At 31.6% G+C, this 19,461-nt stretch overlaps 1 protein-coding gene across 1 annotated transcript; it reads right to left on the reverse strand.

The window, feature by feature from the left end:
• Positions 1-7,464: 7,464 nt before the first annotated feature.
• LOC123923236 (dof zinc finger protein DOF5.7-like) lies at positions 7,465-9,195 on the reverse strand. The gene has a single exon (XM_045975921.1). The coding sequence runs from the start codon at positions 8,969-8,971 to the stop codon at positions 7,901-7,903; it is 1,071 nt and encodes a 356-aa protein (XP_045831877.1). The 5' UTR covers positions 8,972-9,195; the 3' UTR covers positions 7,465-7,900.
• Positions 9,196-19,461: the final 10,266 nt, after the last annotated feature.

Genomic DNA, 19,461 nt, shown 5'->3' on the forward strand with positions numbered 1-19,461 from the left:
GGGAATTAAACCATGTACTCTGGGTTCAAGTACATGTTCAATCTATTCCCACTACCAACTAGGTCACGTAGCTCAATTGAATAGCTCTCAATAGAGTTCTCCTAACTCTAGAGTGAATATTGAATAACTCTCATTATTTCTGAATATTTTGGAATGAATAATTGTGAACGAGGAGGACTCTATTTTATAGTTTTTCAATTGAATTTGGGCTTTTTCTGCGACCCATCGTATGCATCTAGCCACGATGACGTTCAAAATCGTCCCATCACGATGGATCATATCGTGGTACGATGAAGATTTACTCAAAATTTTCTGTTTTTCTTCACCGGCTCACCGCCTTTCATCGTACCACGCTGCTTCGCATCGTGGGTACGATGACTCATGCTATTTTTGACGTTTTTACCCTTTTTTTTATGCTTTTACGACTTTTCTTGCTTCTGGGCCAAATAATTTCATTTTTCCATGTATTTGCTTACTTTTGGTCTTCAATTGCTATTAAAACTAGCTTAAATTACTACTAAAAACATCATATAATTGACTGTCATCAGGTCTCAACAACATATTAAATTATATTAAATTTTTGTAAAATTTATAAAAAGAATAATACGATGGAAATTCTTCTAAAAACACACAAGTAAATATTGAGTCTATCTAGAAATATTTTTGAATCCATTATTTATTAAAAATTGTATATAAAAATTTGGCTCACTTAATAGAAAATTTAAGCAATACACGTTATATAAGAAATTACTTTTGGTATTGTCAAAAAGAAAAAAGATATTTTATGTTGTATGTTGCGTTTATGCGGTGCAGTGATGATATGATTGTTATTTATGTTGTATGTTGGTTTTGTCTGTAATTTGCAAAATAATATGATTCTTATTTATGTTTTATGTTGCGTTTATATGGTGCAGTGATACTTCCAAAGAAGTTTTCTGCTGATTTTCGAGATAAAATTTAGCATTTTGCAAATTTGGTAGACCCATTCGGTAATCAATTCAAAGTATTAGTCGAAAAAATAAACTAGAATATTTAATTAATGCATGGCTGGTATGCTTGAAAGAATTTTTACAATATCGCTATTGAGACTTTGGTTATTCTGTTATATACCGGAAGAGGACAATTTGATATTTTTTTTTATACAAATTTAGTATAATTTTTTTTTTGACTAAAAATAAAGGATATTCATTCATTCAAACTGATAGAATACATCGATGTAATACAAATTCAAATTTGCTAAAAACAAAAAGGATGAATCTGCAAACAAACTCACAGCATCCATGTTAATAGCATAAAACGGCAAATTACATAAGCCTACATATATGACTATATTGAAGTGTCTGAAATGTCCATGCCCCCAGATCTGCAGCGTTGATGACACAAAAGTCGACATTGGATAGATTTGTACTTGATCGGATCTAACCCTTCAACCTGAAACAAATGAACACCGCACAAAGACGGGAAAACAAAATACACCGCACAGGGACGGCACAACAGAATACACCGCACAAGGACGGGATAACAAATAACACAAAACCAAACAAATATGTGAAAAATCACACTTATTTAAAAGATAGGTTTTGTGTAGTTATAGACCCACAAACATTTAAGCCTCCTATGAAATTTATATTAGAAAAATTTCGTGTTTGGTGTAACTTTGTAGCTGGTGTCCCCAAAAGATACCGGTCTCTTGTCGTATACTCATCAAATTGGTGTTGATGACATCACTTTTGAGAAAAAGCTAGTTTAGAGACCCGTGCATTCGCACATGTCCATTAACTTTTATTGATATTTAAGTTTATAATTGTATTAAGTTAAACAATTTATTTAAAATAAAATAATTAAAATATTGTTAAAATATAAGTAAAACTATTATTTTCTTTCTTGTAAGACTTATTAAATCAATACTTTTTCTTCATAATTAACAAATAAATTTGTTTTAGTAAAATTGTTGTCTCGTGTATATTTTTAAATAAATTATAATTAACCTGTTCTAATTATTCAGTTTTTTTTTTTGTTTTTGTTTTTTATAGAATAATTTATTTGATATTATCATATCATAGTCGGTAGATTGGTAGTAAATGCTAAAATCTTATAGTATTTCATAAAAAAAAGAAGTTTAAATCTTATAATTACTTTTAGTGTACAGTTATGTTTTGTTGCTATTTTTATGCGTATAGATTGTTCTGTTTTCTTCCTATCTATAATCTGTTGTATTCTTATTTTTAAGGATACGATCTTTTTATTGTATTTATCTAATATTCTTTTAGAGAAATTTTTATGTTATAGATTGTTCTCTTTTGTTCCTATATATAATCTGTTGTTTTTTTTTAATAAAAATATCTATAATCTGTTTTATCTTATTTTTAAGCATATCATCTTTTTATTGTATTTATTTTATATTCTTTCCATATTTTTTTTAGTGAAATTACAATGAAGGATACAAAACTTGAAATGTGGTTAATCCTACTAAGGATAAATTAGTAAATTTGGTAGTAATCAAATTTTATTATATTATACATAGATATATAGGGTTTTTGGTAAGTTTTATAACAATGTATTTTATGATACAATTGTGTTACATATATGAGTTTGCTAACACAAATTTTGTAGATTCTACCGTATGTTGGAGTGTATCTTCCGCAATCAATATTTTCACATGGTTAGTTATACATTGTTGTGTCAAGAGTCACATTGAAAAATGATTTGAATATTTTAGGCGTTGATGATGACGGCAACCTTACAAATATCACTTCAAATGTAGGTTATAAAGAAATTATCCTAAATTTGTAGAATTGTTTGTAATTTCATGATTTACACATGATTTTAGGTTTCATTTGAGATTTTTCCTTTGTGATTTCTTCGTCTGATGTTGTTTTATTCCTGCTTTGGTGCGGAGTTGTTTGTTATCCCGTTTTCGTACGGTGTTTGTTTTGATTTCCTATCTTTGTACATTGTTTGTTTGTTTGTTTGTTCGGATTTGCAGATTTGCTCCGATCCAGATTAAGTACAGATTCAATGATTTTAGATTCGTCAACGTTGCAAATTCAATGAATTTTGTCTTATTTGTAGATATTAGGCCGTTTTATGCTATTAACTCGGGTGCTGTGAGCTTATTCGTAGAATCATCCTTTTTAGTTTTTAGCGAATTTGAGTATGTAATGATTTCAATTGATGTACTCTGTTAATTTGAATGAATGAATATCGTTATTTTTTAGTAAAAAAATATAAAACTTTAAAGTCCTTTTAATTTTCTTTTTATTATTATTTTTTGGTTTAAACAACCAATTCGTCCCTATAAGTTTGTGAGCTTTTGATTTTCGTCCTTGTATCTTTTTTTTTTGTTTTAAAAAAGTCCATGAATGTGCAAATCATTTTGGTTTTGGTTTCTGACGTCAAAGTCTATTAAAAAATGCATATGGGCAAACGGAGGCTGACGTGGCAGCTTGTGACATGACAAATGGGATGATGTGTCAAAGATAATGCCCAGTCATCCACTTAGAGGATCAAATTCAAAAATAAAATTGCAGAGAGAGACTAAATCCAAAAAAACGAAATTGAATCAAAAAACATGTTTCGTCTAACTTTCTGTTAAATTTTGGGTTAATTTCATCTAAAACTTCCACATGACACTCTCCTAAGTTGTTCCCGTATACAAATTTGTTAGATACGTTAATGATTTATACCTAAATTTGACTAAAATGATTAACTTAAAACTTTTTAAAGTTAAGGACTAAAATATTTTAGTGGTGATTGTGTTTGATGTCATTACATATGATTGCTTGGCGTTGGTAAGTGGGGGTATCTATTCATTCATCATCAAAATGATAAAAGAAAGATGGGGACAGAAGTTTGAGGTAGGAATCATGGGAGAATAGAGTTAATGCATATGTCATGAGCTTCTTGCAAGCACTTTGTGTATGTTGTTGTGAAATGACAGTTCATATATAGTTCAAAATAATTTATTAAAAAAGGATGAGTTTTTCTATCACGGTAATCACGCGTCCTCATGTCATGTTTTTCATTCCTCATGCCACCATCCTCCCTTATCTATTACTACTATCTCACATCGTGACCCATAAGCCATTGAGTCCACAAACAAACAAACAAACTTACGGTTATAAAACACTGTTACATAGGGTTGGTTTGTGTTGAAGGAGGATAGGTTGGTTGGTTGGTTGTTTTCCTGATTTGTACTTCCTCCAATTTCAATTTTATTTATCTATGTTCATCGAAAAAATAATATATCTAGTTTATATTTGAAGTATATAAGTTGGGTTGTATGTTTCATCAATTATATCTTAAAATGATGGATATATTGAATAGTTCAACTTATTTGAGTTTAAAGTTGAAAAAGTGGAAGATTCAGAGTTCAAATTTTGACAATTAAGAAAAATACTAATAAAAAATCTTAAAATGAGATGAATTCATTTGTTGTTAGAGCTAACACTATAATTTTTGAATTTATTAAAATTACAAATGGATCTCTAGTGTATCTTTTGTTGGTAATTTTACACTACTAGAAAAATCAAATTTAGAGAGGGAAGAAATCCATCACTAAATCAACAAATTCCCTCACAAACTAATTTAGCGACGGATTTAGTGAGGCACCAAAATCCGTAAAGAAAATGAGCGTCGCAAAATATTTGTGAGGGATTTTGACATCCGTTGCAGTTTGCGACGGATTTTTTCCGTCTCAAAGATTAAATCCGTCACTATTTGTAAACCAAAATTCAACTTTAGAACACATTTCCGTAACTAATAGTGAGGGATTTTATGAGGAAAATATTTATGAGGGACAAATTTCCGTCACTAATTAGAGATAATTATGAACAAACTAATTGATGGAAAACATGTTTGAGGTTTAAATTAACTCCTTAAAAATAAATCCAATGACCAAATTGATTATAAAAATAATACATTTGTGGATTTATGATATATTTAGACTATATTGATGGTGTCTTACACACTTGTAGATGAGTTAGAGTAGTTATAATGTTTATCTAAGAAATAAAAACTTATTATATCAATTTACATAAAATTAGTACGGGGAGAACATTATTTTCTTCATTTTTCTTTTTAAAACAATCAATATTAATATGTTAATTGTTAATTTTTGTTAAAGGTGGAATCAAACTGAAGACCACTATTATCGCTCACATCTTAACTCTTTCACCTCTGCTATCAAATCAACGTTATAACTCCCATTATTTTATTGGTTTACTTGGACTAATAACTATGAGTGTTTGGAGGCAATTTTTTTTTTCTTTTGTTGAAGAATTCGGAGGCAGAATTTACTAGTTACTCTCTCTATTTCTTATTATAAGAAAAATAAAATAAAATTTCTCTTTGATAAAAAAAATAGAGGGAGTAATTCATTATATACATGAGTTTAGAAAAATAATACTAGTAAGAGTATATATCTAAGAATAGTATAAATGTATCCAAAATTTAATGATTGTGATGGAGGCATAAAGCATTTACAACCAAGTGGCCTTTCCTACAAAATCTTGAGGCAAAGGAATGTTGGAATTAATAACATGTCAGTCTTGCAGCATTAAAAATTGAAGGGCAAAGACACATTTATATATTGGAGACACATTACAAGTTTATAAATTTCTAATGTGAATAGTATTAATTTCACTATACACAGTCTATTGAATAAAGAAGGGTAATTAACGTCCAGCATTTGTGGGGCATGTTCTGTATTTTTCTTGTAAACAGTGAAAGTAAGCAATAAAGATCACAAAAAGCAAGTATGGAAAACTGATTCTTCAATTCCTACATTGCTTTACTTTCTCTGTTACATGATAAAGATTTGCAATGAGAGTTTGGTCAGCAGCGGCATACTGGCATTTATCAAGGATTTAATGACATGGCTTTTGATTATTTAGTTAAGTGTTTGTTTGGAAACACGATAAGTTTATAGAACTTTCGTAATTTTGTAAAAGCTACACACACTCTCTACATGTATAGGGGATGATTGTTTCACAAGTTAAAACAATGGAGGACTTTTCATATAAACTTAAAAAAGTCCAGCCCATCATAGTAGTCTAGTAGGTAATTTGTTGATAAACGGCATCATAGTACATAATTCAGGTCCAGGTCCACGTCCATCGGTAGACTTGATCCACAATTAGGGTTCACCATGTAATTTAACATTTTCATCCTTAATTTTAGATTCCATAAATATTTTTGTTCTTGAAATTGTAAAAATAAGATAACATTTTTGTTAACTTAACATAACAATTTAGTTTTGATAAATACTTTTCTAAAAGAATGTTTTAGTAGGAAAACTAACTTAACTAACCATTTTTTTTATCAAATAGTCTAGTCACCATCATTTCACCCCTTAAAATTAAAAAAAAAATGAGAAACTCAAATTCAAACTTCGACATCCACATATTATAATTTTTCTACCAACTTAATTATTTTCTCTCACCATCTTAACTCATTCAAAAGTTGGCAGTGAATCATTACTCTCAAAAACCACCACTTTTTTTTTGGTACATTCAAAAACCACCACTTTATCAGACACCAAATCAAACCATACTACAAGATTGAAAGAAAAGGTATAGAGGAAAATTAGGATTGAGAGAGATAGAGCATGGTTACTACAGTACAGGCTTTGATCAGTCACTGCTACATTGGTAGTACACTGTGCTGCATTGATCAGTATGTAGTATTTGAAGATCACTCAGTTCTCTGATACACACACATAAAGATGAACACGCTATTTTCTGATTCATATTCTTCTGTTTAACCTAATTAAATTAAATTATACTCACTAATCCATTATATTATAGACCGATATATCGACTATTTTGAAACTAAAAAAGTGAATATTTGCTTATAATTATCGCCGGAAGGAAACAAACTCATAAAAAGTGTAGTGGTAGTACTATTGAAGCCTAACAGTTTGAATTAACAACAGTCCAAAAATTTAAACACAGATCCCAAAGATGAAAAAAGTGACCTTATCACCGACCCCTTTTTCAGTTGTGAAGCTTAAGAATGCTATGTCAAGACAAAACTCCAGTTCATTATATCATCATCAATACCTGAATTTAATCAACTGATTCCAGTTCACTTTTCAACATTTTTCAAGTCACCAAAATTTTATTTTTTTGTGTTGAGTATATCTGATTCTCATGTATAATGTGTATAGCAGCATGAAACATTGATTGATAGTGATGCAGACACGGATACCGAACATAATACTAATACATTCACATAATAATAATAATAATAATAATAATAATAATAATAATAATAATAATAATAAGATACTTAACTGTAATTACATTTATCATTGTGAGGTATGACCACACCTTCGATTTGAAGTGTCTGTGTTGTAATCATGATACTCAAAACTAATTATGGCTATAGCACATGGAAATTAAATTAGGGCACAAACATATAAGATATTCATTATAAGAATTGTGACAATTATATTGACAAGAATGAAGCTCAAATTCATCAATAGAAAAGAGAGTTTTGACAATTATAATACACATGAGTTTATAAACAAAATGCTATGAACTAAAATTTTCATTCTATTATTACATAAATATTTTGATTTTGAACACAAAATAAATAAAGGAGACAAATTCACATAAAAGTTTTTTTTTTTTTTTTTTTTTTTAACAAAACATAAAAGATGTTTTAATTTTAGACAATTATATAGTACTTGACCTTGCAATTAATTCCTTCACTCTTCCCTTTTCCTTCCAAGATTAAAAAAACTTCTACTTCTTAGCAATATTTGGATTGACGATGAGACTGCCAGAATCACTTTGAGAAAATCTACACATTGAACGTTGAAGCTTCAACAAAATCACAGGAATTTTTCCAAATTTACCCCTCATCCAAGCACATAGACTTAATCAATTAATCCTCTTTAGGGCAAAGCAGTATATGGTTGTTGCTGCTGCTGCACATCACTCCAAGCATTAACACCATTATTAATCCAACCATTGTTGTTTCCATGATCATGATCACCATTAATGCAAACACCACCAATACTAGATGTTGTAATTGTAGGAGTCATCATGAATGAAGAATAAGAATTCCCAAACAACCATTCCATTGGTGCATCACCACCATTTGGAACATTTGTCTTTGAAATATCAAGATTCTGAAACAAAATTGTTTGAGGCTTTTCAATGCTACTAACTTGACCAGAAACCAAAACATTGCTGCTGCTAATACCATTAATATCATCTTTCTTGTTATCATCTCCACCACCAAACATTGTTGCTAATCTCTGCTGCTGAAGCTTCAAATGCAAATCTTGATTCATGCAACTCAATGATTCAATACTAGAAGCAAGACTAGTACTATTAGTAGTAATAGCACTAGTACTATTCACATTCATGAAATTCATTCCATTTGCACCATTGAATATTCCATTTCCATTTGAAGAAGAAAAAGGGTATAAATTATTTAGACCCATCAATGAATTTGAGCTAAGAGAATGATCAAGTTGAAAACTTGAAGAGAATTGGTTATTCAAAAAAGGTTGATGATTTGCATGATGATGAACCTTTGAAGAAAAGGGTAATGGTAATGGTAATGGTAAGGGTAATAACCCACCAAGATGAAAATCAAGTGAAGGTGAAGAAGAGTACTTAGAAAGTATGGATTGAGATGATGAGTGTTTGAATTTTTGTTTCTTTCTACAACCACCGCCTACCGGAACATTTCGCAAAGATCCACCATTTGTCCAATATCTTCTACAAGTTTTGCAGAAATGTCTTGGTTGAGTGAGACTATAGTTGTTATAGTAACAGAATTTTGTGTTTGGTGAGTCACATCTTGGACATTTTATTGCAACTTTTTGTTCATCTGATGTTGATGATGATGGTCTTTTCTTTGTTTCTGAAGAAGAAACTTGTTCTTGTTGTTTTTGTTTTTGCTGGTTTTTGTTTTGGTCATGATCTTGTGGGGTGTTATTATTTGGTGGCATCATTGAAAAAGTGGTGAAATAAAGGAAGAGAGAAAGATGGGGGAAGAACTTTTATGGAATTTTTTTTTTAGTTTCTTTAGGGAAAGGGTAGAGAGTAGTAGTTGAATGATGATGATTTTATTGGATGCATGATGATGGTGGAGGAAGAGAAGGGTGTTGTTGAGTTGAATAGTGTGCTTGTGATTCTTATTAAAAGGATGTGTGAGAGGTGGGTTTAGAAGTCTTTTTCTTATGAGATCTTATTCTAGAGAAAGCTATACATATATACATGTATTTATATGGAGGAGAGAGGCATATAGAGATAGAGTGACAGAAGGGGGAGATAGAGAGAGAGAGAGAACAAACGAGAAAAATGAACATAACAAGCATTATATGTGTGGTGCAATGTAACATTTTAATGTAACAGTAGGATTATGACGAGAGTGTTCATTTATTCTGATAATAATTCATTAAATAATTGATATATTTGTCTATAAGTTCTAGTTCAATTGATAAAAAATGCTTAAATTGTTAGATCGGATGTTATGATTGGGGTTCGAACCCTGACTCTCTCACTTGTGTGTGTGAGTTTCTAATGACTTTGTCATTTCGTCTATCTATAAAAAAATTTGATGTATTTAGCTTATATTATAAATCAGATACATATCAGTTATTTAATTAATCTGAAAAATGAATAGTGTTTAAATATGAAATCAAAAGAGTATTATTAATTTAAGAGTAAACCCCTAGTTTTTTTTTTATCAAGTAAATTTGTATAGGTCACTTGTGCATTTTATAAGTAGTTATAAAATAAATAAAAAATGATAACTATAGTGTTCTAGGGACACTTTAGAACACTAGTTAAAGAACTCCTCTAAATCGAATCATCATTAACTATTCTTGCCATGAATATTGGGCTCAATATATAAAGCTTTATTTCGAGACAAATTGTTGTTAATTATTAAATGGGCTCAAGTGTAATTTTAGAGAAAAAAAATTTGGATCGTATCAATTTTCTCACGCGTCCAATAAAATTACCAAAATACTATGTCCGCTACTTAAATAGCAGCGATTCAATCTGTTACATATTTGGCGGGTGGGTAAAAAATTCCAAAAGTTTAGATGATTTAAGATCCCACGCCCGCAGAAGTCCTATGGGGAATTTTCAAAATTTTCTCATCCATTAATTAAGTAGTGGACAGTCATTTTATGACAACAACTACGATTAGTAACATACAACAACTATGTTTAATGATCTTTGACTAATGCAGGAGACTTAACCACTGACCGATCCACTACTTAAATAGCGGACGACACATCTAAAATTTCACATTTTTATAATATCCACTATTTAAGTAGTAAAAGAGTAAAAATGGACACATCTAGGGCATGTGAGAAATTAAAGCTGAAGAATGCCAAAAGAAAATTTCGTAAGCCAGTAGATTTGGTCTAGTGATGTGGTGAGAGGTTTGAGTAATACGTTATAGATCCTGGGTTCGATCTCTAGCTTATCGTAAACAAAACAAAAAAGTAATTTTAAGAATATAAGAGATGGATTGGATCATTGGAATTGATTTGATGACCACAAATCAATGAATGAATTATAATCCACAAGTCATGGTGCAAATAGTAGCTTGTAATCACTATTTTGCGTAACTAGTAACGTAGCTTTCTCTACACACTCACAGTCCAGGAGGACATGTCTAATAAACTTCTCCCTACAGTACGCAAGCCTTTTCTTTCTTTCTCTTTTAAGTTACACATACGTGGATTTTGGCACTCTTGTTTGTATATATTTGGCAAGTTCTTAACCACAACCACTTTAAGTGGACCAAAATATATCATACTCTATAACTTTTCAAATTATAATTTCTCCTGTAGGAACACAATTTTAACATGTTATATTTTTATTATATTTAAGGAACCAAATTTTTTGTAAAGTCTTTTTGTGATAAAAATTAATTTATAAAATTTATATTCATTAAAAGTAAATTTAAGATAAAATAATTTATATTTGAATATATTCACCTAAAATAGATTAAACATAAATTTCAGTTTTTATAAAAATAAGTAAAAATTTCAAGTATAAAAATTATGTTTAAATATAATTAAGATACCAAATCATTATAAAATGATCAACTTCAGCAATCTCAAATATTAATATGCATAATATGCATCAAACATGCTTCCCAAACAATATTAGTATTTCGGACTATTTTAGATAATAAGAAACAAATTATCGACAAAGAGTATCAGAGATACTCAATCCATTATAAAACGATCAACTTCAACAATCTCAAGCATTGTGACAGACATTGACACCACCATGCAAACGACAATTTTGATCTATTACCTATTTTAGATTGCACTCACTTATAAGCGAGGACTTAATAAATCCTAAAATCCAATCAATGTCGGTGACCATGACCAATTTTAGAAAGAAAAAAAAAAGAAATTTACAATAATAAAAATAGAGAACAAATGTGATATTTTATTAACATTTACTAAAATATAGTAAAATATATATTTGGATAAGTCAATATTAGACTCCTTTTAGTATCTCTAATTGTATTGTTTCTTAAATCACATATGATGATAGGACACTACTCCACAAAAAGAAAGAGTACTTAAGAACAACCAGTCTTAAATATTTTGACAGCCAGTCTTAAATATATTGGAGCCCTTTAACCAAACCTGCAAATGCTATAAGTCTACGATTACGACTCCTTCATCCCACAATAGAAGTTCTCCCGCAAATGCTAACCAAATGTCACAAACTACTTCCTCCGGTCCTATATATAAGAAACACATTGAGAAAAACACATATATCAAGGAGGATTATTTTTTTATTAAAATTTCTAAAATGTTATGTGTTATTCCAAAATTAACCTTGAGAATGTGTTTGTGTAATTAATGCATAACGTTGGAATATGTTGCACTTTACACAATTTAATAAGGGTATATAAGGGATTATCTATTTAATAAAGAATAAATTTAAATAGTGTTTCTTATAAAAATGACAAAAACAAATTTCCAAAGTGTTTCTTATATATAGGACCGGAGGGAATATAATATATGGAGATTATAACTAACTAATGGAAGCTCTAACTAATTAACTAACTACTCCCTCCGTCCCAATTTGATTGACACAGTTGACTATTTTACGCATACTGATGCATAACTTTAACGATTACTATTTTTAATTGTATAATAGTAAAAATTATAAAAATTTGATATTTTGACAATACTCATCAACACGAATCAAACAACATATTATATGCTAATATTTATTTGTGTTTATTAGTAGAAAAATAAGGTCAAAACAATATGTGTGAATAGTGCACAACAGTCAACTGTGTCAATCAAACTGGGACGGAGTGAGTACATTCTTAACATTAGATTTATAAGAGGTGACTCATTAACCTAATGCCTTGAGATTTTGGGTGGAGATGTGCATCTCTTTTTGTTTTTTTTTTTTTATGATCCTGAAGTACCCATTAACCTAATGTCATAAGATTTTGGGTGGAGATGTGCATTTCTGTCTCTTATTATCCTGAAGCACCCATTAACCTAAGATTTTGGGTGGAGATCTGCATCTCCCTCTCTTATGATCGTGAAACATTTACTAACTTTTACCATTAATATACAAACTACTCCCTGGTCTTATTTATAAGTAAATTTTCGATTTCTAGTTTTATTCAATTATTAATGTATTTAGTCTGTATAATGAGATATATTAATAAGCGAATGAATCTAAAATGTAAAAATTTACTTATATATAAGAATGTCAGAAGTAGAATACATTGGTTTAAAGTGATGCAAATAACCAATCGTTAGTTGGTTTAATGGTGATTGACGCTGAACTTGGTAGGGAGGACCACGGTTAGATCCCCAACAACTGCGATCGGGAGGCGACTAAAATCACTTGATGGCAGAAATGACCCCTAAATTAGATTAGACGATCCAATAGGCTGGATACTGGTAGTGAAAAAAAATTAAAAATAAAGTGATGCAAATAGAATTATTATTTTTTGACAAAGCAAATAGAATTAATTAAAGTGTACAATTATTTCATTAAAAATTGAGAGAATTTTACTTTACAAATAAATGAGTAACTTATTTTGTGAGGGAGGAGTATATCAATTAATAGATTTTTTATTTTTTTTTTGAAAAAACAATAAAGGTATTTATTAAAAAATCAGCACACTTCAAAGTACAAGGAATACTTTGAAGGTCCAAAACCAATTATAACCAAGACTCCAAATGATAATCACAACACCAAAAAAACTGACAAAAAGGCCCTATCCTGCACAAGTCTCCTACTAACTCCAGCACAGGAAAAATAACTGATAAAACAGTTTACAAAAAACAAAGACCACTCCACCAACAATTAGGAAATTCAAGATAAAAGAGAACACCCAAAGCTAAGGCAAAGCCCTTGAAAATCGAGAAACTTCGCAGATAACAATCAGCAAATGAGAACACTCTGCAACACTCTAACCCGAAGAGCAGACAAGTATCATGAATCTATACATCCTAAACAAGCTCTAGGATTCAAATACCATTGAGCGATACTGTAATCAATGGATTTTGATTTAAGCTTCAACCAATTCCACGAGCACCTTTTCACCTCTTCCACTAGATTTTGCAAACAAATGTCCTTATTTTTAAACACTTTGTCATTTCTTGATTTCCATATGATCCAAATGCAAGCAAACCAAATCACATTAACTTTCATCGAGTGGACCGTGCCGCCTCCGACCAGACCTTCAAAATGGATTAAATGATGCAAAGCTTCATGCTTGAATGCTGTTGAAATTCCCAGCCGGCTGCACACACCATTCCATAAACCTGCAAAAATCAAGCACTCAAAGAAAAGATGAGATACTGATTCTTCCTTGCCGCATTCACCTACGCAGAGAAGAGACCCTTGATCGATAATACCTCTCCTAAATAAATTATCTTTTGTAGCTAACCTATTTTGAAACATTCTCCACACTAAACACGAAACTTTTGACGGAACCGACTTATGCCACGCCCTAGCCCACAAAGGATTAGACAACCTAGTTTCCCCAGACATAATCGATTTGTACGCACAGCTCCCTGTTATCCATCTTTATTTGACAAATATCATTCCACCAAACAGAACCACCTCTCCCTCCTGCCATATTATCTACACTATCAACCCTATATCTAATGTCCAAGACCCCATACCACAACCCTTGATGCTCAGAGTTAATTTTCCAAACCCATTTATTTAAGAGCGCCAAATTGAACGCCCTTAAATTTTTTAACCCTAAACCCCCCCTTCGACAGGTCTACACAATGTCCCATTTTACCCAATTTATTTTCCTCTCTCCCTCACTCCCACCCCATAAGAATTTTTTAAAAAGAGATTTGATCGAAGAAATGATACCTGGCGGAGCTTTGAAAAAAGAGAGAAAGTAGACTGGAATCGCTGACAAGACTGATTTGAGAATAACCACTCGACCACCAACAGATGTAACGACCCAAATTTATTATTCACTATATAAGTGTTTATTTATTTGGTGACGTGACTTTTAAGTAAGATAGTAACTTTAAGTTATTTATCGAGAGATTTAGTTAACGCGCGAGTTAGTGAGAGTTAACGCGAGTTGGGCCGAGCAATTGGGCTTGAGGCCCAATGGGCCTTGTCTCATGAGTGGGGGGCGCTACTTAAGCCCAAGGTAGAGAGAGAAGTTCTTTTTTCTTTCTTTTGTGATCAAGAAGCAAGAGAGAGGAGGAGAGCTTGAGAAGAGAGAAAGTTAGGGCTAGAAGAGGAAAAACTTGAGATCAAGAGAAGGACTCGAGATTTTGTCGGATCTAAGGTACGAGAGTTAGATTTCATATTCATGAGTGGTCATAAAGAGGGGAGGATGTCGATTCCTCCATTCCCAAACTCTTTCACTCATTTTCGTTTTGGGTTGTGGGATTTTCTTAATGAAAGTGAAATCTATTGATCATAACATGTTTAATAAACTCTTAACAAGTTGTATGAACGAATTTAATGGGTAAAAATGGGAATTTGTGGATCTTAGATCCAAGAACAATGTGTTTTATGAGTTTTGAGTAAAATGTATAGATCTCTTACTATATGACGTGTTTTGATGTAGATCTGAGAATCAATCCGTCATTTTGTGTTTATATATATGTTATGTACATGAAAACATACTTATTTGGGATTTATAACAATCAAAAATGAAGTTTTTGGGTCAAAATGAGTGATTATTGATCATTTTTCGTAAAAAAATCAGAAACAGCATTTTGCACTACGCCCCCAGCGTGGCCTTTCACGCCTGGCATAGTTGTTTTTCTGGACATCGCGCGCGGCGTGATCCTTTTCACATGCGGCGCAATTTCCTGGGCTGGCCATCACGCGTGGCGTGACCCTTTCACGCCCCCAGCGTAGTTCATTTTTGACAGCGTTGACTTTTGTTGACTTTTGACAGTTTTTGCCCCCGGAACCTATTTTACCTAGTTTTTTGCGTAGATTCCGATTCCGGAGGTTTTTTTATGAGATAATGCATGTTTAATACAATTGACTTATATTTTGGTATTGTGTTAAAATGCGAAATAAATACATTGTATGTGATAATCGATGTATGTTGATGACATGAATTAATTGTGTTTGTATGCAATTGTTAATGGTTGTTGATGATGTTTGTTTAAATATCAAAGAAGTATATTAAGGTGTAAATCAACTTAATAAAGAAGGACATTAGAATTATGTTATTCTAATAAAGAAGTATATCGAATTATGTTATTCGATAAAGACGTATATTAAGGTATAGTGTTATCTTAATAAAGACAAGCTTAATGTTGGATAGTGTTCCACATTTATAAATGATGAGCTTAATGCTAAATGTGATTGTTGATATGAGAATATTCATGAAAACATACATGCATTCATGAATTATACTAGAGATATTGGATATTCCAATAAAGAAGGATATCAGATTATATTTATCCGATAAAAAAGGATATTAGAGGTGAGATACTCTAATAAAGACGATGGTACCACATGCATTAGATATGTCTAGGATGACATGGCATGAAGTTGAAGCATTAGAATGCATTAGGATATATGTGCAATTATGTGATAATTGGTATGTGACACATATTTTGGCTAAGTGTGCTAATTGTTATTTGATTGATTAATGTTTGATTATAGTGGTATTGAAACTTATAATTGAATGGTGAATAATGATGTATATTTATGGTTTATGAATATGCATGAATCGTGATGTTGTGTTTAAGTATTGTTTACTTACACTGTATATTTGATTATGTTATCTAACTTTCCGTTTTGTGTATTTGACTAGTTTGGGACCGGATTTCACAAGTTATGTGTTTGTCGATGTTGAATCGTCAGCGAAGCTCAGCTCTGATTGTGACACGGATAAGGGGTTTTATATGTATATAGAGTCTCCTTATCTAGGTTGTTTTGTATAATCAATAAATACACTATTTAATTTTATAATTTGTATAAACGAGTTTTACTAATTAATTACATTAGTATTATTTTTGTAAAGAGGAGTGTAATATCTCAAACCAACAATTTATCAACCATTTGACTTAAGTCTAGAACTTTATTCCATCTGCTGCGTCGTTTTTGAAAAGGAAATTTTTTTAAAGCCAGAATAAAGGCAATAAAGGGTTTGGGTGTTACAACAGACAAATGCTTATGTTTCCAACTTGATAATTTGGATCTTATCGAATCGATCACCGGTTGCCACGTCGATTTTCTCCTCGGACTAGCACCGATCGGAAGGCCAAGATACTTAAAGGGAATGCTACCGATCTTACAGTTTAGGATATTCGCTGCTTCTTCCAGCCATCTCTGAGATATGTTTATCCCCACCAAAAGACTCTTGTGAAAATTAACTTTCAACCCCGATATCAACTCAAATAACAAAAGATTTGCCTTAATTATCCGAATATTTCCCCACCCCTTCTTACCAATGATGAGAGTGTCATCGGCATATTGAAGGTGCGTAAACTGTTCATCACCCCTGTCAAATTTGAAACCATCGAACCTCCCTAACTCCACTGCTTTTCTCATCAATAAGAGAAAATGAGACAAAGGGTCACCTTATCTCAAACCACGTCCCATGATGAACTCCTTTGTTAGACTCCCATTTACCAACACTGAAATAGAGGCAGACGTAAGACATTCTGATATCCACTTCCTCCATTTCTCCGGAAAAGCCCATTTTTGATATAACAAAATCAAGAAATTTCCAATCGACTGAATCGTACGCCTTCTCAAAATCTACTTTGAACATTACCACTTCTTTTTTCTTCTTTTTAGCCTCATCCACAATTTCATTAGCAATAAGGATCAATTAATAGAATGTATGGGCTAGAAGTGGAACTAGCTAGCAAAAGCATCGATGACAAACCTATAGGAGCCGTACAATTATAGAGGATGGAAGAAGAGTTCAGTAAAGGGAACAAAACAGCAGCATTAATACAACAACACTGGACGCTCTGCTCCACTGCCAATACAACACCTTGTCTACTTCCCCTCTTTGAAACGTCCTTTTTGAAAAAAAGATTAAGCTTGCCTTTTTAAATTTGACATTTTTTTTAAGCTAATCAAAACAAGCAAAAGATAAGAGAAAGAAAAAAAGAAACATAATGATATGTGATAAAGGGTGATGCAGTAGAGAAAGTTAAAGTACTAGACCACCTAACCTTATTTTTTTACGAGAATGATACCCCGATAATAGAGTAAAACAGCAACAAGCTAAGTAATCCTAAATTTGACACCATTCGTATGAATGAATAGAAAGAAAAACTAAATTTATTTTAAATAAATGTTGTATTTTATTGGACTGAATCATCTTATTCTATCCTTAATAAAAAAAATATATTTTATATTTTTATGTAACTCGCAGGCTGGCCCGCCCCGCCTCGTGCTCGGCCCTCTTTTTAAGCGAGTTCGGTAGGGCGAATCAACTAAAGGGGTCGAGCTCAAAACTTAGGCTCAGCCTGCCAAAAAAGGCAGGGTAAATGGGTCGGCCTGGCGGGTGGAGCCCCCGTTTTGCCACCCCTACTTGCTAACGAGTGTCCCGAGATACTCTATAAGCATTCCATTTAAACAAATCATTTATTCAAAAAGTAAAACATTCTAATTTTCAATGTGTTGATTTAACACATTTTCATAAAAAATTCACAAAAACTTACTATTTAAGATGCTTAAAGAGTGCTTAAAGGCACTTGTTAGCATTTTCCATAATTAAAATTATCATGTTTTGATGTTTTTCATAATTAATTTTAACTTAAATTTAAGATTTGTATTTTTTTTATCAGTGAGAAAATAAACAAGAAAAAACTAAGGTCTAGTTCTCATGAGACCAATAGCATCACTGTTAAAAGGGTAATAGATAGAGCAGAGGACAAGATTCCCAAACCATTAAACATTAGTTCATATTAGAGCCATACTTGGCAAGCCAATCTGCACAAAAATTGTTTTCTCTCAAAGGATGTTGAAAATGAAGAGACCAACCATTATTCTTGTAATTTCGAATACGGTTCACCACATGGGCATAAGGGTGGGTATTCGGAACCCCTTGATCAATGAGATCGATAGCGACTTTGGAATCAGATTCACAAATAACTTTAATGTACCCTTTTGACCAAGTCAAACTAAGACCATGAACAATGGCTAATAACTCAGCTTTAAGATTGGTGGTTATGCCACAAAAACCCGAGAAACTATAAAGCCATCCACCAACATTGTTACGAATGATACCACCATAACCAGATCTACCAGGGTTACCTAAGGAACTCCCGTCAACATTAAGCTTAACACAGTTATCAAGAGGAGGAGTGCATACCACCATACGAGGTTCTTTAAGATTTGTATTTGACTCTAAATATGATATTTAAAATTAAATTTATTATTCAATTCATTTTTATATAAATGTATTATGAATATATTCGAGCATAAGCTATTTTTCGTAGGGATGAAATTCAAACAAATTAAAATAATTTCAGGGACTAAAAGTAGCATTTTTTGTATGCAACACCGCAATAAAAACAATATTTACGAAATTAACGAAAATAGGCTTAGTTGAACTTTCAATCATTTATTTTTATCAAATTCATGAAAATAATTTTTATTTTCTAAAATCTAACTTGTTGGTCCCTTGGTTTTTTATTTTTATTTTACGATAGAGCTAATGAGGTTTGAACCAAATCTAGTTTTATTTTTTATTGGTCATCTTGTTTTAAATTTGTTATAATTTTAGTCTCGATCCATGTTTTTTCCTTCAAAAGTGTTTCTTTCAGCATTATAATCCTTTCAAGAGAAGGGGTTCCCGTAATCCAGAGTCCGGTCGTAAGGTTAGAAAAATCTGGCCAATAATTATTTTCACTAGAAAGTGGTAATTAATCACTTGTCTTGGTTTAAAAGTGGTAATTTTTTACGCCCAAGAAAGGAGATTTCTTGTCTTAGAGGGTTGAATCTAAAGACAAAATATCACTTT

Source organism: Trifolium pratense, linkage group LG4 (genome assembly GCF_020283565.1).
Source record: "Trifolium pratense cultivar HEN17-A07 linkage group LG4, ARS_RC_1.1, whole genome shotgun sequence".
NCBI lineage: Eukaryota > Viridiplantae > Streptophyta > Magnoliopsida > Fabales > Fabaceae > Trifolium > Trifolium pratense.